This window comes from Rosa chinensis, chromosome 1 (assembly GCF_002994745.2).
Source record: "Rosa chinensis cultivar Old Blush chromosome 1, RchiOBHm-V2, whole genome shotgun sequence".
NCBI lineage: Eukaryota > Viridiplantae > Streptophyta > Magnoliopsida > Rosales > Rosaceae > Rosa > Rosa chinensis.
Window position 1 is genome coordinate 17,426,649 of NC_037088.1, and position 24,341 is coordinate 17,450,989.

General features: G+C 41.3%; 1 protein-coding gene across 1 annotated transcript; it reads left to right on the forward strand.

The window, feature by feature from the left end:
* The first annotated feature begins 18,627 nt into the window (after positions 1-18,627).
* Positions 18,628-19,377, forward strand: LOC112177791 (probable non-specific lipid-transfer protein AKCS9). The gene is made up of 2 exons (XM_024316049.2): positions 18,628-18,998; positions 19,105-19,377. Exons 1-2 carry the CDS (start codon positions 18,689-18,691, stop codon positions 19,119-19,121), a joined length of 327 nt encoding a protein of 108 aa, XP_024171817.1. The 5' UTR covers positions 18,628-18,688; the 3' UTR covers positions 19,122-19,377.
* The last annotated feature ends 4,964 nt before the right edge of the window (positions 19,378-24,341 follow it).

Here is a 24,341-nt window from a genome sequence, read left to right on the forward strand (position 1 = left end):
TATATATATATATATATATCAATCACTTTGGTACTTGAAGTTCGGACCACGACCAACATTAGTTCCTAAAACACTATTGGCTATTACGACATTTGTCAATTGATAAATAATAAAGGATAAATAGGTAATTTGAGTTACTAATGTTATTTGTGTTTTTTTTCCTCCACTCTCTAGTCCAAATATAATTCAAGCACCCAAAAATTTGCTCTAGGTGCCCATCTCACCCTTCTTCGCTGAAGTTAGTTTGGTACCTCACGCTTCTTTGCCAGCTGCTTCCTCATTGCAGCCACTTCCCTTGTATGAGGGGCGGGTTGGAGTTTGTAACATATGAGACCCCTTTTAACTATGATATCAACCACAAAGAGCTCCACCCCAACAATTCCATGACAACCCAACCAGAAAACACACACAGACTCACCATCAAAGCCATAGAAGACTAAAAACTCAACCCAATTTTGAGTTGTGATATCAAAGCCATAGAAGACTCACCAAGGAAAAATACCAATACTTTCACTACTCCATCAATGTATCTGAGTCTGTAATAACTCAGACGTACCGTAAATTTTGATTGGGACTTCTAGCTCTAGCAAATTGGGCTACTGGAGAAGATTTCCCGAGAAGCAACACAGAACTGTTTGATCTTGGACTCGGAGAGTTGGACCCTAAGCCTTAAGCCGAATGAGGACAAAGAAGAAGGAAGAAAGATTGAGACTTTAAGCTTCGTTGACTAGTTTTTCGGCTAAGCTTTTGGTGCCAAAAAACATACTATACTCGATCTTTATTTGCAAAGAACAGTTCTTCTCCATGTACTTACTTCCATACCCATTTCAATTCTCTAACTCAACATGAAGAAACTCCTAATCCTTTGCGACTAAGACGAGGCTATTTCCATTAAAGCCCAATCATACCTCCTATGTTCACTTCCCGATCTTGAAGTGAGTTCGCGACAAACACAGGGGCAGTGGCAAGATACGTACAAGAAAAGCCAGGAGAATCATAAGGAGCTTGTGGATATGATGACTGGCCAGGCCGCTCAGAGCAAGCGTATCTTCGTTGACATCGCTAACTAGGCCAAGCATACTGCGACAGAGCTGGCACTTCGCAACGAGGGGTCCAATCTTGCAACCCAAGTTGCCATGCAGAGAGCTGAGTTGGACCAGGCTAAGGAAATGCTGAATCAGGCTTTGGGGGATCCTAACTCCATTCTTGGCTCACTTGGACAACCTTCAGGTACAGGCAAATACATACCTCCTAATGCTCGGGAGAAGATTAGCGACAATACCATCACATCGGCTGCAGTTGCCTCTGCTTCAGCAACAAAAAACAAGGACAAAGCCCTGGTAATTGGTGGTACTAAGGCCACTCAAACTCCTGCACAAAAGAGTAAAACTCAAAAGACAAGGGAGAGCACTCCTCCTGATCCTACTGCATTTACGCAATACGACAGTGATGGGGCAGAGAATGTCTATGAAGAGCTTCCAGGGAATTATTATGGTATTGACTAGACTGGCACTCCGATCAAAATAACTGCCTTAGTAAAGGATGTGGCCATACCAGCTATAACATTGCAGCTATCCACTGTTCCCTGGACAATTAGCCTAGGGGAAGGCACAGTAGCCAACAGCCAGGCTACACCCCTGCAAAATGCTCGCCAGAATGTGGCGATACCTCCCCTTCTCCCGGGCTATGTGAGACGTGAAGAGGTTGAGGAGATGATCAGGCTGACTAATCTTAGGGCCCACCTAGATGGGGTCTATGAGGGACCTTTCCCGTCGCATATAATGCTCGCGCCTTTTCCCAGAGGCTATAAAAATATCATATTCTCTACTTTTTCAGGAGAGGATACTGAGGACGCGGTAACCCATCTGGCCAAGTTTAAGGTGCAGTGCGACTAGTACCAGAATGATGACATCCTCAAGTGCAGGATCTTTGGCACTTCTCTATCTGGCGCAGCTTTTAGATGGTTTTCTAAACTGCAACCTGGATAAGTGGTTGATTGGCCAGCCATGGAGAAGCTCTTCCGAGAGACTTTTGGAGCTATTGAGCCTGAGGTTGACTTAGTATCTCTTAGCCAGATGGCCCAGCAGCCCACCAAGTCCGCTGTCTCTTATCTCTAATGCTTTCAGATCTAGAAGGCCAGATTGAGCATGATATTGCCTGAAAGGAAGTTGGTTAAATTGGCAATCAAAGGTCTGGGGTCTCACCAACGAAAGAAGCAACATGGCAGCATGATTCAGTCAATGGGAGAGCTTATCACAGAGGTCAGTAGCTTTGAGCATCTCCTTAGAGAAACTGATGCTAGGAAGAATGCATCTAAAGCGACATATGTGCCAGGAAAACACCGCACAGTAGCTGCGCTGAGCTACCAGCCGACTACTTATGATCCTTACCACCACCATCATAGTGAAGAAATTTTCCAGGATGAACAAGAGGAAGAGGAGAATGATGTCTTTGCTTTTGAGCTGACAAGAAGGAAGAACACAGCCTTGAAGCAACTGAAGATATCCAAGGAACCTGTCAAACTCAAATCTGTGGCCTTCACCAAACCTGAATTCGCGACGTATACATATGATGCCAATAAGGCACATGAGATTTTAGATGAGATGATCGCCGCGAAGATGGTGAAGACAGACTTTGGACCCTTTCCTCGTCTAGATCAGCTGAAGAGAAAGAAGTACTGCAAATTCTACAATCTTTGGAACCATAACACAACCGACTGTGTGAAGCTAAAGGACCAAATTCAGGTATGGCTCAATAATGGTAGTTTGCAGGTGGAAGCTCCGACGACCGCGACAACACTAGTAGACCTGAACCCTTTCCCGGACACCGATGGTTGATGTAAACTGGACCAAGAAGAACCAAAGAAGGCCAACCTTGGATCTGACCACAAAAGGCCAAGAAGGGGGGATAGAAGAGGACGAGACCCCCGTCAAGAAGAAAGCTAAAGCCATTAGCGAAGCCTCACCAGTGGTCCTTTGTTCGCGATGCAAGGAAGAATGTGGCATCCAAGTGTCACATGAAGAAGTCGAGCAGACATTTCGTTTTGGTTCGTTCCCACCAATCAAGTGGGCCTCACCATCGCGAAACTATCAACTGTCGAGTCCAAGAGAAAAACACAAAATTGAGTCATCGTCGTCCCCAAGGGACTCAAACTTGTTTACAAAGCTGAAGGCAGCTGTAGCAGAACAGAAGCAAAATGACAAGGCTAGGAATGAACACAGAGATATCTTGACCAAACCATACATTCCACCTTCTTCAACATCTTCCATTAAGGAAGGCAAGTGGTCTACCAGAGCGAAGGGGAAAGCAGTGGAGATTAGCCTTTCCAAGAAAAGGAAGTTGCAATGACGGTTCGGAGAGGCCAAGCGGACACTAGAAGCTCTCGATCAAGGCCTGATTAAGCCTTCGCAATTGGTCAAATCACCTGAACAATATCAGAAGGAGATGGTGAACAATATCAGAAGGAGATGGAGGCATTAGCCGCTAAGCCATTGGTGGCTCCCCGCAGTTTTCAAAAGCAAGCACGCTTGGAGTCAGGGGCCTCTAAGCCTAGTGTTTTCTGCAAGATCACTAAAGAGCTAACACCTCCGCCAGCAAGGAAGGAAAGCTCACCAACTAAGCGGCCACATGTCAGGCGCAAGTTGTTTCACGAGGAACCAGACACCAAAACATAGGTCTTTGAGAGACTGGGGGGCAAGGACAACACTGCAGAAGCTTTGCAGTGGAGACCTAAATAAGTCAAAAGTGTAGTGGTCGCGCCCCCAAATCAGAGTACAGCAGGGGAGGCGGTGCAGGAACACAAGCAGTGTGAGGTAAAAGGCCTTACGGAAGAGTCATTGATAGACCGGTTGGCTAAGTAGTACAACACCGACATTCCGCTTGATGAGCCCAAGCTCAACCTTGAGGAGGACATGGACGAGACAGATATAGTTGATACCTCTTGCAACATGGTTTACGTGCTTCTGGAGAAGTACGCACTGCCAGTCGCCGAGCAAAAATGTATTGAAACTGAGGAGAACAGTGAACAACCTCTACAGATTACTTCAGCGGCAACGACACCTGTCGAGGAGGCTGTGTTTCTGGAAACAGAGGATGCCAACAGTAAGGAGTTCTTCATGCGCTTTACAAGGCCAACCCCAGCCATGGTCCAACACATGAGGCCTCTGTACATCACGGCGGAGATTGGTGGTACCAAGGTTGTCAAAATCATGGTTGATACAGGAGCCGCAGTCAATGTCATCACAACAAGAACCATGCATTTATTGGGGATCAAGAAACAGAAGATCCAGTCTACATCTCTCACGCTCAAGAACTTCGCGGGGACTGTAACGAAAACATTGGGCTTATTGTTCCTGCGTGTCAAGGTAGGCCCCGCAGAGGGCGTTTATGCTTTCTTCGTAACAGACTGCTACGCGGCTTACAGTGCCATTCTAGGCAGGGACTGGATCCACCAAAGTTACTGTGTTCCGTCAACTCTTCATCAGGAACTGATTATGTGGAACAGGGTAACAGATAAAGCTGAGGTGGTCAAAGCGGATCCTCGCCCGTTCTCTGTTTTCGCGAATTATGTAGATGCCAGGTACTACTTGGAGCCTATTACTCCATTGCAGGTCAGTGGCATCGATGACAAAGGATGCCCCACAGGGGTGACGGTCTCTGAATTGGCAAAGTGGGGGCTCACGCTCGCAAAGGAAGGCCTGGCCATTCTATGCCCAAACTCTTAAATGATTAATGGATTACGACCTTCACGAGGAAGGAATAAAGGCCTTCCACTCTTTGTACGAAAGATTATCCTCGTACTTGGTGGAAAAAGAGGCCTATGATTGAATAGCGACCTTAGAAATTGTCAACGAGGAGTTCTCTGACCAAGAACAAGAAGACGAAGAAGAGATTCAGCTGGCTCCAGCAGCGCTGGACGATACCTCTCCTAAGGTCAGGGACCCTACCAAGAAGGTCAATCTTGGAATAGTAGATGAGCCTATGGAAGTGGCTATTAACACTTATTTAGAGCCTAGCGAAAAACAGAGGCTCATTGACTTATTACTGGAATTCAAAGACTGCTTCGCGGAGAAATATGAAGACATGCCAAGCTTGTCATTGGATTTGGTATGCCATCAGTTGCCTACACTCCCTGACAAGAGGCCTGTGAAGCAAGAGCCTCGAAGAATGAACTTTGAGACCCAAGTCCTGGTCAAAGAGGAAGTTGAATAGATGCACAAGTCAGGCATCATCAGGGTAGCCAAGTACAATTAGTGGCTATCTAACATAGTTCTAATCCGCAAGAAGAATGGCAAGATAATGGTCTGCGTGGACTACAGAGACCTTAATGTCGCTACGCCTAAAGATGTCTACCCCATGCTGGTCGCGGATATACTGGTAGACGCAGTAGCGGGACATGAACTGTTGTCCTTCATGGACGGAACTGCAGGGTATCACCAGATTCTGGTCGAGGAGAAGACATGACACAAGACCGTGTTCTGTTGCCCAGGGTTCGCGGGTGTTTTTGAATATGTGGTCATGCCCTTTGGACTGAAGAATGCTGGGGCAACGTATCAGAGAGCCATGAACCTGATCTTCCATGACATCATTTGGAAGATTTTAGAGGTTTACATTGATGACTTGGTCGTGAAGTCTAAGAAGAGAGGCGACCATATCGTAGATCTTAGAAAGGTCTTCGAGTGCATGCAGCAACACAAGCTCAAGATGAATCCCGCCAAATGCGTTTTTGGAGTTCAGGCAGGTGACTTTCTGGGATTTATAGTTCACCAGAGAGGAATTAAGGTCCCTGAGGATAAAGCAAGCCCAGTTATCAACGCGTCTCCCCCGCGAACAAAGAAGGAGCTACAGCGATTGCTGGGTAAGATCAATTTTCTGAGATGTTTCATCTCTAACTCTGTAGGTAAAATCCAGCCTTTTTCCCCACAGCTGAAGTTGCAAGGACAGAACGAGTTTGTATGGAACCTAAACATCAAGAGGCTTTTGACAAAATTAAGGCCTATCTAGCGAGCCCGCCAATACTTGTTCCTCCTAGAGCTGGATTTCCATTGAAGCTGTATATTTCAGCAGCTGAGGCTTCCATTGGCAGCCTACTCGCTCAAGATGACGAGGAAGGTGTCAAACATGCCATCTTTTATCTCAGTAGGACACTTACAGATTGTGTAACAAGGTATACTCCAATGGAGAAGCTATGTCTTACACTATTTCTCAGCATGGAAGTTACGGCATGTTATCCTTTACTACTTGCATCATTGCTCAAACCGACCTCGTTAAATATATGCTGTCGCGACCTATTCTGAGAAGTCGCATTGGCAAGTGGGCGCTGGCCCTATCCGAATTCTTGCTACAATACGTTCCACAGAAAGTAGTTAAGGGACAGGCCATCACATACTTCTTAGCACATCACCCTATGTTGGATGTCCCCATAGTGAAAGAGTTAGAGATAGCGACCGCCACCACGACTCGACCAGATTTGGCGCACCTTCCCGAATATGTTGTATGGTATCAAGCCACAATTTCCCTTCAACCTTGGGTATTTTTTTTTGATGGCTCAAGAATAGAAACACTAGCAAGGGCAGGGGTGGTTCTGGAAAACCCAGCAGGCGATCGTTTTTCATATTCTTTCCAGTTGGAGTTTCAGTGCACCAATAACCAAGCAGAGTATGAGGCCCTCATTATTGGCCTAGAGGTATTACTGGAGCTAGGAGTGAGAGATGTCCAGGTACGCGGTGACTCTTTGCTCGTGGTCAATCAGCTTCAAAAGAAGTACAGGTGTGTAAGCTGCTTGCTCGTACCATATTTGAATCGCGCCCTTGAACTCCTGGACCAATTTGATGACATGGGTTTGGAGCACATTCCTCGCGAGCACAATTTCGCGGCCAATGAACTCGCCCAACTGGCTACATGCATTACATTGAAATATGGGGTTCGCGAGCGCATTCTGAAGGTTGAGCAACGCATGCTGCCTTCATGGCTTGTGCGACCAAACCTGCCTGACAATCCGGTCGTTGCGGTCCTGGAGCCTATTAACGTAGATTGGCGCATCCCTTTGATAGATTACCTCAAGCAACCAGATCCCACTGCTGACAGGAAGATCTATTTTCTAGCCTTAAATTACTTCCTCAGAGGCGACAAGCTACGTTGACGCGGTGAAGATGGCATCGATTTCAGATGTGTCTATGGCCGCGAAGCGAAATGATTAATGCGAGAAGTGCATGAAGGCGTGTATGGAGCCCATCAAGCGGGTCCAAAGATGCACTGGCTTATCCGGAGACATGGCTATTATTGGCCCAGCATTTTGAAGGATTGTATCGCATTCGCCAAAGGATGCCAAGATTGCCAGGCACATGGACCAATCCAACACATTCCTAATATTCCTATGCAGCCCATCATTAAACCTTGGCCAGCGCAAGGTTGGGCTTTGGACTTGATTGGCCTGATTCACCCACATTCTTCTCTCCAGCACAAGTTCATCATCATCGCTATCGATTTCTTCACTAAGTGGGTGGAAGCTGTGCCTTTGAAGGAGGCCTCCGGGGCCACCATTCGCCAATTCATCTTTCGCAATATTATTTGCAGGTTGGGCATTCCAAAGGTTTTGGTGTCTGACAGGGGGCAGCGTTCATGGGTGGTGATGTCGAGAAGCTTGCCAATGATTATGGCATCCAATTTATGTAACGTCCCGGACCTAAATTTTACCGTTTACTAGTCATTTGGATGGGAAACGACAATTTCTTTCACTTTTTACTTGTTTAGATACTTTTAGTGGCCCTAAAAGTTGACTTTTCGTTCGGGTCAAAATTTGAGGAAACTTCCTTCATGAAAGTTGTAGAGGACGTTAAACCGAGCGCGTGCATATGTGGTGCGTAAAATTTGGGGTTCGTATGTAAAAGTTATAAGCGAAAGATTAAAGTTATTGTTTACGGTTACTGTTCATGGTAAGTTTCTATAAATAGCTGAGTTACTGTGGTAAGTTTCCATTTTTGGAAACCTACCCGGCTCTTTCTCTCTCCTCCCCCGACATTTCCTTCCTCTTCGGCCCGATTCTTCCTCCTTCGATTTCTCCCTCCTCCAGCCGACCCACGGCGAAATCCGGCCATCCCCAAGCTCGTTTCCTCCCCCTTGACGCATCTGTGGTGGTATTTTGGGGAGATTTGGCCGGAGGAGCTCGATTTATTGCTGGGAAGATTACTGTAGCAACTTGCGGGTTTTGACGATTTCCGGCGATTCCGGCCGTCTCCGGCCACCAAACCGACGTCGAAGGTTCAGTTTTTGACATAGATCATTTCCCCTAAGGTCTTTCATTTCAATTTGCAGTGTAGAGGTCGAATTAACGATTTGAAATTTCTAGGGTTCTTGGAGTTTTCTGGAAAAATTTCACCAGCCGGTTTCGACTGTTTAAAGGTAAAATTGGGTTGTGTTGTAGTTGAGAAAATCGATCAGTGTGTTGAGTAGGTGCTATCGGAGGTAGTGGCCGCCAGCGCGTGGGGCCCACGCTCTGCCACTGTTGGCGGCGCGTGGGGGCGTGTGTGGGCAGTGTTTTAATTTAAGTTTTTAGCCCTTTTAAATTGTATAAATGTTGTGGAGCTTGTATGTGAAGTTTGGTGAATTTTGGAAGAGTTTGGATAGGTTTGTGAATTCCCAAGTTTTGGTTGTCGAATTGTGGGAATCCGACCTTCGGGTTTCCTTTGTTCCGATATGGAATACTTTAATCGACGGAGATAGATTAATGGTGAAGTTTGGATTGAATCCGGAAAGAATTGGTGATGTGGGATTTCGTAGGGTTTTGGGATTCATTATAGAATCGTACTTGTTTATCGAATTATTGTTTACTGAATATAATTGTGTACAGGACGAGGTACCGACCCATCGCTTGACGAGGATCCTTACGCTTGGGTACCACGTTAGCCGCATACTGTGAGTGGACTTTTATTTTTCAAAGAATGATGCATGCATTTATTTTATTGGTTCCGAGCTTATAATTTGTTTATAGTATTAATTTCCTGAGTATATGGTTAATTTCAGGAAGGGTTTGGTTATTTGAATATTTGAAGGTTTTATGGCGTGCGGGGTCACGTCATTGGATTATGCTTATTTTCCTTTATTTATTTATCTCCGATGGGATTTCCGGATTTATACTATTTACATTTTATTTATATTCGGTGATTTGTGATTTTTAATGAGATTTCGATGGAGTAAATCTTTATACTTATTTATCTCCTATTTATTTCGAACTTTAGATTATCTTGGCGTGTGGGACACGTCATGGGAAATTCTTTTACGGGATATGGGGAAGCTTTATGTATTTGTGGTTTTACTTGGTTTTCGGGTTTCTTATGCCATACTTAGGGTGACTACTATCATTGCTAGCATTGATCTTCCGCCTTTGTGGCAAGGTGATGGGATCACCGAAGCCCTCCGCCTTTGTGGCGCTGATTACAGTCTCTGTGACAGTAATTCTGAAGCCCAGTATCCTATCGCTACACTTAGTGGCGGAAGGGTATATTACGGGAGTAATGGGAGTATTTTGGCCTGGGAGGCTATCACCCGAGTCTGGGTGGCTCACCCGTATGGCTATCGTCTTCCCCTACTCTTTATACTATTTTCGACTAGCGGGGCTAGTCCGATTTATTTTAGCCAGCAGGGCTGGTTCTATTTCTTTGAGTATCGGAGTTTCAACCTTTTCTTTTATTCGTTTGTGACTAGCGGGGCTAGTCGGCTTTCAAGAGCGGAACTCCTCTTTTTATTTTTGTTAATCATTGCATGCATCGGGAATTTTAAAGAAATAAATGTGGGAAAGTATAAAATCCCTTTTGTTTGAAATTGTTTATTTTTGTCCACTCACACTAACGTTTTTATGTACTTTCCCCTGGGTCCTTCGGTTTCAGATGCCCAGTTCGCAGTGTAGCTGTTCGGCTTTAGGAGTTGAGGCTTAGCACCACCGCTGTCATCTATCCCTCGTAGGTTACTTGCTAACCTACTATGTGCATCGTTGTTCTTTTGGTTCTAGACTGCTCTGATTACTAAGGGATATGTGACCCAAACTTGTATGAATTATATTTGAGGTCTATGACCTAACTTTTGTGATTGTAGTAACTTGCACCTTTCGGAGATTATGTATGATGTTGTTAGCTTTGAGATGGGATTGGTTGAATTTAGGAGCAGGGTGGCTCCAGGTGTTGTGGTTGGATTTATTAGAAGTAAATTTTGGTTTTCCGCAGGATTTTGGGTTATTCATTTTTAAGGGAGGTTATGCCGAAATTTTTGGTAAATCTCCTTTAAAGGTGGGTCCCGCAGGGCCACTTCGGATTCCAGGGTGGAATTCGGGCCGGACCCTGTCAATTTATCCATAGTACGCCTTATTATGCTCAATCCAATGGTCAAGCAGAGGCCAGTAACAAGATCATCATTACTCTACTGAAAAAGCTGCTTGTGGAGAACCCTTGCCAGTGGCACGACACATTGTATGAGACGTTATGGACTTATCGTACTTCTAAGCGGAACCCTACTGCCAACACCCCTTATGCATTAATGTGTGGCCACTATGCGGTTCTCCCTTTGGAGATCAATGTTCAATCTCTGCGCGTCCAAGATCAACACCATTTGATTGGTGAAGATTATGTCCAGGCTATGTGGCAAGAGCATGAGGACCTTAGTGAGAAGCGCTTAGAGGCTTTGGACACCTCGGTAATGGAAAAGCAGCGGATCGCCCGAGCCTACGATAAGTGGACTCGTGGTCGCAGTTACAAGGAGGGTGAGCTCGTTTGGAAAGCAGTCCTTCCATTTGGCGAAAAGTTGACTGGCTGCGGTAAATGGACTCCTCGCTGGGAATGAAATTTTTTATTCACCAAATTCTGGAACGCAGGGCTTTTCACCTCAAAGATTTAGACGGCGACCTCCACCGCAACCCCATTAATGGCAGGTTCTTGAAGAAGTATTACCCCAGTGTTTAGGAGTTTGAAGACCCACCGGATCCAGTTGTTCCTGGGATTGGGGGGCAACCATAGTCTTCTTTGGCTTGCTCCATCCTTTCCATTTAGGCCAATCTGTGGCCTCATCGTCATGCATTCGCTCCACCTAAGAACACAGGGGGGGGGGCAACACTCTATGTATCTAGGCCATTTGATTGCGACCATTACATGGTGTAGTAACTTTCAGTTGCTTTTCTTCTAATCAGGCTATTGTGGGTTCGAGTCCCACTAGGCGTGCCAAAATGTTTGGCTCCAAAACTGGTATGGGTGCAAACTGTCTCTTTTGAGCATATTTGAGACTTTTCTTTCAATTTTCTTGACAATATGTGTTAGGAATATATGTAAGGGCCTATACCAGAGGCCATATTATATCGTAATTTTTAATAAAATAACAAAACTCAGAAAATTTCATACATAAAATGGCTTTGCGGCCAAAAGCAGTATAATGTGTACAAGAAAATTACATTTGCGGTTTACAAAGCCAAAAATGGCTAAACACCATAAGGATTTCAGATCTTCTAAGAGCTTCTGGATCTTGCGGCAGGAAGAGGCAGTGAGATGATCATTCTTACTCTTCCTCTCTTCACCCACATCTCTTGACTCCGGGCTGCACCTGTTATCGTCTGTACTGGAAGAAGAGGGAAGGAAATAATTCATCACAGCCCTTCCAGTTGGCTATCCTCCAGGATGGAGATGGAATCAGCGCGTCAGCGCAGCCTAGTTGCCTCATCTACCTCCAGGGAAAAAACAGAAGTCGGTGCATCAGACCCCGGAGGTAAACTGCTGAAAAAGAACGGTCGGCCTCGAGTGGCCTTCCGCCCTTCTTCGTTTTGCTCAGCGCAGGGAAATTTGAGGAGAGTGGATCCCCAGAATATGGTATCCTGCGCTAGGAGCCCCTCGTGTTCTTCAGTCTAATTGGAACCAGTGAATCAAATCCGGAGTTCCAGAGACCAAAGACATGAGGTTGAACCTGAGATTAGGCCATAAGGCCTACCCAGGCATTGAGATTAAGCCATAAAGCCTAAGATTTAGAGGCTAAGGGTGAGATCATAAGGAGAAGATTTCAAAAATAGAAGGAAAAGGAGCAAGGCCTGCAGAGTTATTTTTGGGTTAGCCATGTTTGTGTATTTGTTCACTTCTCCAAAGTATAGCTATTTATAGGGCCAGCCTCAGTGGCTTCAACCTTTCGATGGGCAGTTGAAGCAATTTCAACGTTATCAATGGAAGTATCAATAGAATTGAACTAATCTCGGAAAGGAAAGAAATTTGAAGACGCGTGGGAAGCGGAGCAGTCTTCGAGGAGGTAACCGCTCTATTTCGAGATTATCTTTTCAAACGATTTTAATATGAAATAAAGGCAAAATTGAGCACTTAACTGCCTGTAACTCCAAAAATATTTGGGCCAGGTAATGTGGGCTGAATATTTCACCAAACCATAAATAATGATATTAATATTAATATTGTTCATACAAAATAATGGGCCTAAGATTAGAGGCCTAAAGCCCTCGGCCTGCATAAATCAGGCTGAGGAAATGTTCATCTAGGCGAAAGCTGGCATCAGCAGCAGCTTGAGAGGCTTGTTAGGCCGCCAGGCGAGCCTGGTCCAGTTCTTGGGACAGCGCCTCGAAAGCGGCTAAGGGTTGCTCCAGTTGGGTTTCCTCATGGGCGAGCCTGGCCGTTACAGCAGTTAATTGGGCCTGAAGATCTTGAATCTGGGTCCTGAGATGGTTCCTCATAACCGTCAAATCCCTGATGAGAGTACCCCGGTCGCCTAAGAAATCGCGCGAAGTGTACGTCTGTTGAGTGAGGGTCAGATAGTGTGCTTGGGTCTGCCTGGCCTGCGCGGTCACGATCGTCTTCTCATTAAGCCATTGGGGGAGATCTTGCAGCAGCTGATCGATATCAAGGAACTGGGTTTCAGTGATGGCTCCTCCGCGGAGAAGTACCCTTAGATACTCCAAAGCTCTTGCGGGCTCGCCGGGCGTCAGAATATCGGGTCCCAGGAGACGACGTAGACCTTCTCTAGCATCATTTATAACTCCAAGAGGAGTCACTTCAAGTACGCGAGCCAGCCTTTCCAGTCTGGAGGGAGGAGCAGGCGGTGGATTTGGGGCAGCAGCAACAGGAGCCTCAAGAGGCTCCGCGTCAGGAACCGCTTCTATCACCGGCTCATGGTTCACTTCATCTCCTACTTCAGGTGCTTGGGGTGCATCAGGGACGGGTTCTTGGTTATCCACGTCCGCGCCATCTGGTTCACTTCCCGATCTTCTTGCTCAGTCTCTGTTACACCTTTTGAGAATTTACTTAAGGTCTCTTTGATTTGGACAAAACCTTTAAGGGACACGACCAGGGAGTCTCCGACCTCGCCTTCTCCGCCGACTCCCGGTTCATAGACTCTGCCTCCGATGACAAAACACTCTGGGACGTTGAAACAGTCGACCTCATCAAAACCCTTCATCGCCACACAAACTACGTTGGGAGAAACAGGGAGAGTTGGGAGGAAGAAGAAGACAAAGAGAGTGTGAGGAAGAAGAAGAGGTTGAGTGAAAGGACCATAATACCCTTCAAAGTTTGCCAGGTGACTAATGCCGTAACGACCAACAGTGTTTTAGGTACTAATGTTGGGTCGTGGTCTGAACTTCAGGTACCAATGTGATTTTTATTTTTTATTATTATTTTTTTTCAGATACTAAAGTTACTAATAATGGATCAAAGTTCAAATAGCAGTGCTACAGACACCAAAAAACTATACCAAAAATCAATACCAAATTATGTGGCATCTGAGTTGGCATCTTACATGTCAAGACATTCAATTTAATAATTTCCAACAAATTTCATTGATTTTATATAAAAACTAATTAATCATCCTTGCTCCATCACTGCATATCTCTATTTCTAGAATGAAAACTACCACCACTAATAGTAATAGATTATTATTCAATTGCTGGTCAACTAATGAATTCAATCACACACAACTTCGTATTCTATTTCTTATGTTTTGACTGATAGCCTTCTCCTACAATTGCATGTTAAAGTCTCCATGATTGAAGGGTTTTGTTTAGGATTCTTTCTTTCTTTTTCTGTTGTTTATCATATACATTTTTCTAATTAAACAACAATAACTTTTAATTATTGCTCTTTTTATTTTAAAGAATAAAAACAAAATAAGAATACATGCTAAAAATAATTTGATGATATGGCACCTGCCACATCATTTAGTAGTAATATTTGGTAAAATTATTTGGAATCTCAAGCATTTTTGAAGTTTAAATACTGTTTGCATTTTTTTCCCTTAAACATAATTAAACATGAATGATGAACTGAGGAAGTATAATGTTATTTTTGTGGTGGCGGCTTGCTCCTTCCCTCTTTCACCATCTCGTCCCCTCTCTATGAGTGTCGTGCCTATTCCTTGGCTTATTCCTCCATGACTATTAAGTAACCTCGTAAATAAAACACTCACGTGTTCGATGACGGCGACGTCGACAGTTAGGATGGTTTGGTTATTTTGCGTTGCTGTGTTTTTATTGTTCCACCAATGACATACAAAGTAGAGGGTTTAGTTCTTGTTCAAGGCTGCGTTTTGTAAATTTGGTCATAAATTCTTTAAATGAAATGGTGACATATGACATAACCATAATCCAAGTCAGGGTTCTCCAACTGTCAAGCCATCTACAGGTCCAAGTCGGATGTTCATCCCATGGAGCGATTCACATTGATCACAAAAAATCAGTGTTTTAGGGTCTGAAATTAAGAGCATGAACTGACCGTGAAGGTTTCATGACTTCAATTTTATATTTTTCATGAAAGAAAAGAAAACAATATTTTTCTTTAAACTTACTGAAATCTGACAACTTTTGTTGTTTTATATCATTTTCCCAAAACTACTCACCTAAGAAATAAATTTTGAGAAAGGGTGCAGCTATTGTCACCTTACTATTTTCTTTGTTCACCCTACTTGTTCATTACACCCTACATTTTAATTTCAATTATTAAATTTACTTATCTAACCCATTTATGTTTCTAAGAATATCCTCATATGACATATCCAATTAAAAAAGAGGTTTCTTTTAATGAAAATCTATCATTTAATTTATACTATTAAAAAAATTAAACTCTATTGAAGTTTCCAAATAAAATCATAATCTGATTTACTTCCATTTTAAAAAAAAATTTCTTTTAGTTTTGATGTTCGTCTATTTTAATCTAGAGAAGTTTTAAATACACATCCCTAATTACTTAATACACACTCCATACTTAATACACCACTCATTTAATTTCTCATTCTAATAATTTACTAAATACACAGCCCAAAATATCTAAAATACCCTTAATCTCAAAAATAATAAAATATCCTACTTTTTGACTATACTAAGGTTAGTATTTAATATGATTAGTATATTCTAGTATATTGACATTTATTACTTGTGTTAGTTATTGAGAAATCCATAAAGATTTATTATTGTTCCCTTTAAATAGATGCATATAAATGGGCTTTGTGTTATTTGAGCTCTCATCCACCAAACACCATGTTAATCAAGTATAAAATTATGAGTTGAACATTCAACCAAAACTATACCAGCAGTTTCTCCATAGTGGCGGAACTAAATAGTTGTCATTAGAGGGGCCAAACAAATTAGCAATTACAAAGTTTTTTCACCTGTGATGTTTTATATTAGAAAATAAATTGATTAATCATAACTTTTAGAACAAAAAAGGAAATTAACTAAAAAATGGGAGTAAAGCGATATGTTTTAAAAATATTTAATGCCATTGATTTTGAAATTCTAATTATTATGGTCTCTAACCTCATCTAATTACAATTTATTGAAGGAAAAATTAAATTAGATAGTTTCTAACTTTATTCTTGTATTAAATTGGGAGGCCATGTATAGAAATTTGTTGTGTTTATCTAACTATTTATACATAAATAGAATAATATAAAAGGAAAATATGACTATTTTTTTCTTCTTCTAATGCATAAATGTCTGTTTTGGTCATTTAACCTACCTACAAAATCTAATTTGAAATATAAAATAATAGGGATGTGTATTAAGTGATTAGGGGTGTGTATTTAAAATTTCTCTTTAATCTATGTCAAAAGATTAGTATGTTAACACAATGAGCGATGAAGAAGAGATTGATTTTTTTTTTTTTTTTAATTTTTACTTTCTGTGTTCACAAAGATTAGTATGTAAATATATTATAAAAGAATCTATAAGGATTAAATAGGAAAATAATTCTCGCTCTCTCTCTAAGACACCAAAGAGCGGGCTTTCCTGAGGTCGTGATGTTCTGTCCGGCGGCGCGTCCTTGTGACGTCGTCGTCGGACGGGGCTGTCTGGTTCAATGGTTCGCCGGAGGGGTCGATCGACGGAGGCAGTGGGTTGGAGGTGTTGGGCTGCCGGCAACCGCAACGAGTGATGCAGATCGTTTCCGATCTGGGCTCGGGTCGTGGTTGAGCGTTGGCACTTCTTGTTGGTTGGTGGCTGATCACAGACGCGGGGATTGGTGGCCGCTGGTATGGAGGTCTGCTGCAATCTTTTCTCTCACTAGAGATTCATGGAGTTCTGACGGGTGGTTGACATACCGACCTGGGGTACAATATGGATCCGATTGGGATCTGGTGTGCTTCGTGGTCAGGTCGTCATCGTCAGCCGGAGTTATATGCAGGTTGCGGCATGGTGATATGGCGGCGGTTTCGATCTGGTGGCGCTTGGGATGGTTGCTAGCCTTCGTTGCAAAGGGGACGGCAATTTGGGTTAGGCCTGTGTTGTTGGGCCCCTATTGGAGGACTGCTAGGGTTTTCTTTTGTGTTGTTTATTTCTTGTATTTAATTTACTGCTTTGTGTTAGTAATAAATCCCTACTCTATAACAGTAGGGCGGGTCAGGCTTTTTTTCTGGGTGTGCACTCTTAGTGCCTTGTTTGTCCTAGAGAGGAGGCTAGTCTTTATCAAATGGACGCAACCCCCTAGTGGCAGGATGAAACGTAGTGTCGTTGGAGATTCTAATCGACAGCATAGTGGGAAAGCAGATTTCATTGTTTTATGGCTTTATATGAGCTTTATCTTTCCGGTATGTCACCGTTGTAAAGCAAATGGAGTTGCCCAGTTATCTGGTATGTCAACCCTTGCTAGTTGGTGCATGTTTGAATACATAGAATTAGTGGGAGCTCCTGTTATTATCCAGGATGTTCTCTCGTTACTAATTGTTCGGGGTTTAGGCTTTACGTCCCCCCTTTGTATTCAGCAGTTTCATTAATGAAGGCTTGAGGGCAGCTGCACCAGCCCTTATTTCAAAAAAAAAAAAGAGTATTGTAAATATTTTGATGAAGTGCACAAACTATCTAGAAGACCATATAAAGTCGCAATGTAATATCTCTAATAAATCTCCCAAAGAATTTATATGTTTAAATTATAATTAAACTATAATATTGTTTCAGCCGGCCTGGTCCCTGAAGTAAATCACAAGTCTAGCTAACGACCAAGCATGCGTGGAAATTATTCAATATTTGGAGCCATTATTTCCTAGGAACAATGAACACGTACAGGATTTGAATATTTGGCCAGATTCCTTGTCTCACTATTGATGCCGATCGCGCTACTTTAATGGTGAAACTGACTCATCTCATTTTTTAATTTCCACAAACAAGATGGGGACTTTAGCTTTCAGCCATTGATGATCAAATAATAGTTATGGAGTCGGTGAACCATTGGACGGGAGAGAAAGTATGTTAGATATTTAGATGCCTAGGTTCAAATTAGTTTTGACTGAGCTTGTTCTTCTTAGAGCAACTCCAACAGATTCCCTATATTTTGATTTTTCTCTACTTTAGGGAAAAATGAGCCTCTTTTGCTCCAACAGATTCCCTATAACCATCTCTATTTTAGAGAAAGTGAGGAGAGAGAAAACCAAATTCCCTATATTTACAGCAAACTCCAAAATTTTAAAGAAGAATATGGAGATTTTATAGATTACTGTAAACTAGGGAATCTGTTGGAGTTAGAGAAGAAAAATAGGCTAAAGGTTTGACTTTTGCTTCTCTATAATACAAAATTTATAGGGAAGCTGTTGGAGTTGCTCTTAGAATTGAAACAATAAATAAATAATTTACTTCTATCAAATCTATAACCAATGGGTATCATTATGATGAGTACATGAAGTTGACCACCATATGAAGATTTCTTACCCTCCAACTAATACTTCAAAATCAAGATATTCGCGATCATGTACTAGACCAACAAGTAATCATAATTCAATAGTATTTTGTCTCCACAATGTTGATAACATGATAATGACATTTGACGTACTTAAATTAAACTCTTGTGGAAGATGGTATTATTTAGACCAGCTCGGTGTCTTCCAACAGTGCAAAATCCATGCCAAAATGGAAGTTGATTAGTAGTATCTGAAACTAATTTAATTGAGAAAGAAAAAATGTATAATCTGAACACATGCATTGGTACTTTTTCCACCACTTTGTCTAGCCTGATTAGCACTTTTCTGCGTGTCCATGATGATGATCGATATGATAGAAAAGTCATTGCCTTCACACTAGAGGACTTGGAATAGTTTTTTCCTAACACTTTCCTAGTTTGCCAATCTCACCCATCTTCTCGATCTATATAAAGGGGAGTAGTGTATACTGATAACGCGCGCCACAAACTAAGACACAAGGAAAACAACTAGAAAGAAAAAAAGAAACTGAGATAAAGAGAAAATGGAGAGGGCAGGCTTAGTGGTTGTGATGATATGCTTGTTGTGCTTGGTGGGTGTGGTTCCTATGGCAGAGGGGGATACAACTCCAAGTCAGTGCAAGCAGGAGAAGAATCTTCTCGTTGGTGCATGCAAACCAATTATTTTTGGACTTCAACCATCTGCAGCCTGCTGCCAACGTGTTAGGGTTACTCATGCCGAGTGTGTGTGTCCATACCTTAGTCCCAAGGTTGCGAATTTAATCAATGTGAAACGCAGCATCAAGCAAATCCAAGGTTGCGGAAGGACTGTTCCCCACAACTTCAAGTGTGGAAGTGAGTCTCTCTCTCTCTCTCTCAATTTGCAGTGACTTCATGAATAAGCTAGTATTTGATTGTATTTATGTATATATCGCTCCTGACATTCTCATTTTCTCTGCAGGTGTCACCACTCCATAAGAAGATCAAAGTCGATCCTACAAGAAAAAATAATATATATATATATATATATATATGTATATGTATATGTATCTCTCGATCTTGGCTAGCTTTCTCTGCGGCTAATTAGGTGATTTACATATACATATACTTGAAAGTGCATTGTGTTTGTGCCAATATGTATCAATAATTAAGATCGAGATTGAGAGGAGGAAACTAAGAAGAAATGGATGTGTGACATATATTCTATAAATAACAAAATTCAGAATTTTATTCAGTTTTTCCTATTTTGCATGATATTTTTGTTGTAATTAAGTATAATATGTTTACGATATAGAGGGGTTCTAGGTAATTAAGGATCCCAAACCCTAAACTTTAAATTAATTTGTACCCTTGAAATAAACTATTTCCATGTCCTAAAAATTGTATTCAGTATTCACACTTTTGTTTTTACAAAACCTATATTGTAGAAAGAACAAATAATAATTTAATTTCGCACAAAAATATACTTCTCCGTTAACATTTTTTCTCCACCACCACAGATGTTTCTGTGAAGTGATGTGTTGCAACGACATAATTTCTACCGAAGCAACATAAATCTACTTCTGATCATTTTCATGTCTTATAAGGTAAACCTTTAACAATAGGTAGCTATAGATCGAATCTCTGGATTGAACAGCTAACCTTAAGACATTCCACATAACATAGGTACCCTGGTCCCCATGGCGTTCATAATCTCATCATGCATGGTTAACCATGGAGATTGACTTCTTTGTTGTATAAGAACGTTCTTTGTTGTATATGCAGAAACTAGAAGACCATATATTCGTAACACTGTAAGATCGACGTCTCTCCAAGAATTTACATGTTTGAGTTATAATTTAACTATAATTTTATTTCTGCCGGCCCGGTTCCTGAAGTAAATCACAAGTCTAGCCAAAGACCAAGCATGCATGGAGAGCCATTACTTCCTGGGACACACTGACGACAGGATCTTAATATTTGGGTGCCAGCTAGCACTACTAGCAAAATAATAATACACACGGATTTATTGTAGTTAAAAACTATAGATATCCGTGCAAAATATAAATACTAACAGAAATCCGTGTGAAATGAGCATAATTGGGTCCACAATAATTTATACAATAACAATATCAACGGAAATCCGTGTGTATAAACAACAGTAACAGATATCTGTGTAAAAATTAAAACATTGTCACACGGATATCTATGTGAAAATCAATTCACACTGATTTCTATATGTATTATAAATTAGTTTACTTCAAAATCATTAAGTTTTTATGTTATGTGAATTATGGAGCGACGGATTTCCATTACAATAAGTATTTGATATAGATTTCTGTGTGAAATGAGTAACACACAAATATCTGTGTGAAATGTTGACACAGATATCCGTGTGAAAAGAGCATAATTGGGCCCACAGTAATTTATACAATAACAATATCAACGGAAATTCGTGTGACTAAACAGCAGTAACAGATGTCTCTGTAAACACTAAAATATTTTTACACGGATATCTGTGTGAAAATCAATATTTCTGTACATATTAAAAATTAGTTTATTTCGAAATCATTAATTTTTTTTGTTATGTGAATTACGGAGGGACAGATTTCCGTTACAATAAGTATTTGATACAAATTTCTGTGTGAAATGAGTAAAAACGAATATCTGTGTGAAAATATTGACACAGATATCCGTGTGAAAAGAACAATTGACTTCAGAATTCCGTGTGAAAAAGTAGACTACACACTGAATTCCGTGTAAATAATCGACTGACAATTGACATGACAGTTGGTGCTTACTGAGGTAAAGACACACGGAAATCAATTGCAAATGTGTAAGTATTTCACACGGATTTCCGAGGCAATTCTGCTTATAATTAACAGATTGATGAAATTTGGCCATTGTTCTTATGTTCTTCTGTTCTTCTCATCAAACCAGCTGCTGATGCTGTGCTCCCTATTGCTGTTGATTCTCTTTTCAAGTTTATATTTCAATTTCTCTCCATCTCATCATGTATATTGCAAGTAGGTTTAATGGTTTATTCATTTTTGTGATATTGATAATAATAGCCATATTCTTTAAAATTTCTTGTTTGGATCCTTACTTTAGATTTGTGTATGTAAACTAAATCGATCATAAATAGGTGGTTGTGAAATAGGTTGATTGATTTATTAGTATGTGATATAAATGATTAGAATTTACTACTTCAATGCTTAGAGTGGTATGGTTTAAATTTTTCAAAGAACATATATAGGTATAATTTTATACCAATTGATTTTCTTTGAAAAATTTATATCATTCATCTTCCTATAATGTTTATACTTTTGCATTGCACAAAAACTTAGTACCCGTTTAAGGATTTGGTATTGGAATTTGAGGCCTCCATGCCAAATCCTTAAATTGTCCCATTTTTGGACAGTTTGGTAATGACGTATTATGTATATTCTATGATACCCATTCATTGTTACATGTTATTGGAAAATTCGACCGGCCAACCCTATGATCCTGGTGTGCATATTAAGTTCGTGCACATGTAGGATCATAGGCGGAGTGCTGCCGAATTTTTCAATAATATGTAGCGACGATTTAGGGATCATAGGGTTAGATATAATATGTCATTTCCGAATGGGTTAGGTTCTACACCTTAGGAAAGAAGATATAAGGCGATAGTTGATTCATTCATCATGTGCATTTTTTTAATAGATTTTTTCATTATGCAGTGGTTCTCTATCGAAGCGGCTGAATAGTTGAGGAATATGGACAAAAATTGGGTGTTTCTGGATCGAGGAAGTGATGAATATATTTTTGGACTCCGAGCATTTATCAATCATGCACAAAATATCCCCCCTGTTCCGAATAGAATTTACCGTCCTTGTAAAGAGTGTAAAAATCAGTGGAGACAAACTGTAAAAGATGTGGAGGACCATATACGTTGTGTAGGCATGTGGAATGACTATGTAAACATTCCTTGGACCTCACACGGTGAGGAATTACCCGTAACAAATGAAGTAGATGTAACACGTCCCTCCTCCTCCCAACAAGTTATGCCAGACCATGATATGGTTGATATGTTACAGGATGCATTTGGGTTTCATGATGATATAACCAGGCCTCAGTCTTCTTCAGAGCCAGTTGGACGTCCAGACTCTGGTCCTATGGCAGATGCCAAAAAATTATACAAACTACTTGACGATGCAGATACTGATCTTTTTCTGGGTGCACGAATAAAGAAGCTTGAATTTTTAGTGAGGTTATATAAGATAAAGTGTTTGCACTCAAATAGTGATGTATCTTTTTCTGAAACTTTGGATCTATTGAGAGACACATTTCCGCCGCTAAAAATCTGAAATCAAGAAATATGCCTTTGAAAAACTTGCAGATCACTGGAAGCATCACAAGTCAAAGTTGAAGAAATTGTATTGGTTGCCCAATCAAGGGACTGAAGAGCGTTTTCGCAGCCCTGATAATGCCATTGACAGAGATCAATGGATAAGATTTGTCACTCATTTAGATGATGAGGATACTAACGTAATGAATCAAATGTGTACATTACATTAAATAATATAGATGTGAATAGAATCCATATGAACTACTAAAATAATTTTATATATGTTTAAGGAAAAACATATTGTGTGCCTTCGTCAAAGCAACTGACGGAGAGGGAATCAAGGAATCAGTGATTACCAACAATCAGCGCAATTACGAATCAATCAGCATTCAGTATCATTAATGTAATCGATATTTCTGTTGTAATTCTATCCCTATATAAAGGGACTATGAAATGAAATGAGTAGACCAATTCCAATGTCATTTTACTTTTACACGTTATCAGCACGCTTAGAGCAAATAGCTAAGAAAAAATTCAAAAAACCAAACCCTAGAATTTTTTTTCCTTCTGCCGCACTAAAAAAACAAAATTTCTATTTTCTGTCCAAGACTGGCCGCCTCCAGACCGGCCTTACCTCCCTTCCTGACCTCTTCCTCCTGCCAGCCCACATTGGCCTCCAGTGAACTGCAACACCGATCCAAACCGGCTTGCAGCCCTGCACCACCGAGCCATCTCCAGCGCTGCACACTCCGCTAAAGCCCCTGCCTAATGCTTGCTCACCTGCAGCCTAGAGCACCGGCCTCAGTCCACGATCTCTGATCTCTGCAGATTGACAAACCAGAGACATCCTCTGCCTTTTCCAGATCGGCCTCCTCCTTTTTCGGCCCTCCCTGCCTGCAATACCCCAGTCTACACGGGTCTCACCTGCGCGGCCCAGCCTCGAAGGCTGCCCCGCCCTGCCCTGCAGTCGCTGCCACCAAATCTCACCGGCCTCACCTCACCAACCCACCTGCAACGGCGCTGCTCTCTCGCCCAGCCCAGATTTGCGTGAGTCCTCCGCCCAGATTTGCAGCAGCACCACCGGCGAACAACATCAGCACCACAAACCTGCAGCGCAGCCTCGCCTAGCCTCGAGCGGCCTCCCACCTCGCCTAGCCGCCTCAGCCCACCATCTGTAAACCCAGAAGGAACAGAAATAGAAAAAAAAACAAACAAAGAAGACTTGAAAAAAAAAAACAAAAAAGAAAGAGGAAGAAAAGAAAAAAAAAAACAAGCCCAAAGAAAAGGGTGGTCCAACAAAAAAACAAAGAGGAAAAGAGGAAAAAAAAAAACAGGCCTTGCGGTCCAGAAAGAAAAAAAAAGCCCACTACTGAAAAGAAAAAGGAAGTAGCCCAGTTTTCCTCAAGTCTAAAAACATCGTTACGCACGCCTGCATCAACACGCGCGTGCGCTAGGATTGTTTTATTTTTTCGAAACCAAGTATGTTCTCTTTAATTTATTTATTTTCATACGATGGTATATTTAATTATTTATTTTCATACGATGATATTTTTAATTATTTATTTTCTTGAGTATGCTTTATATTTTATTGTTTATGTTTTTATCATGAACTTTTGAGCATGTTTCGTTAGATAATATTGATCCTCTTAAAGCATGCCTTGTTATTTATGTTTTACATAATTATGTTTAAGCATGTTTTAATTATGCTATAGTTTATACTTTATTTTGAACATGCCATATATATCTTGTTATATATTATTTATGCAATTGTGAGCATGTTTTGTGAATTTTATTTACTCTTATTTAATTATTCCTAAGCATGCCTTTAATTATGCTATTGTTTATATTTTATTTTACGCATGCTATATTATTGCTATTATTATGTGTAA

Excerpts from the sequence above, each read along its gene's own strand:
- LOC112177791 (XM_024316049.2), top strand. The coding sequence starts at position 18,689 with ATGGAGAGGGCAGGCTTAGTGGTTGTGATGATATGCTTGTTGTGCTTG.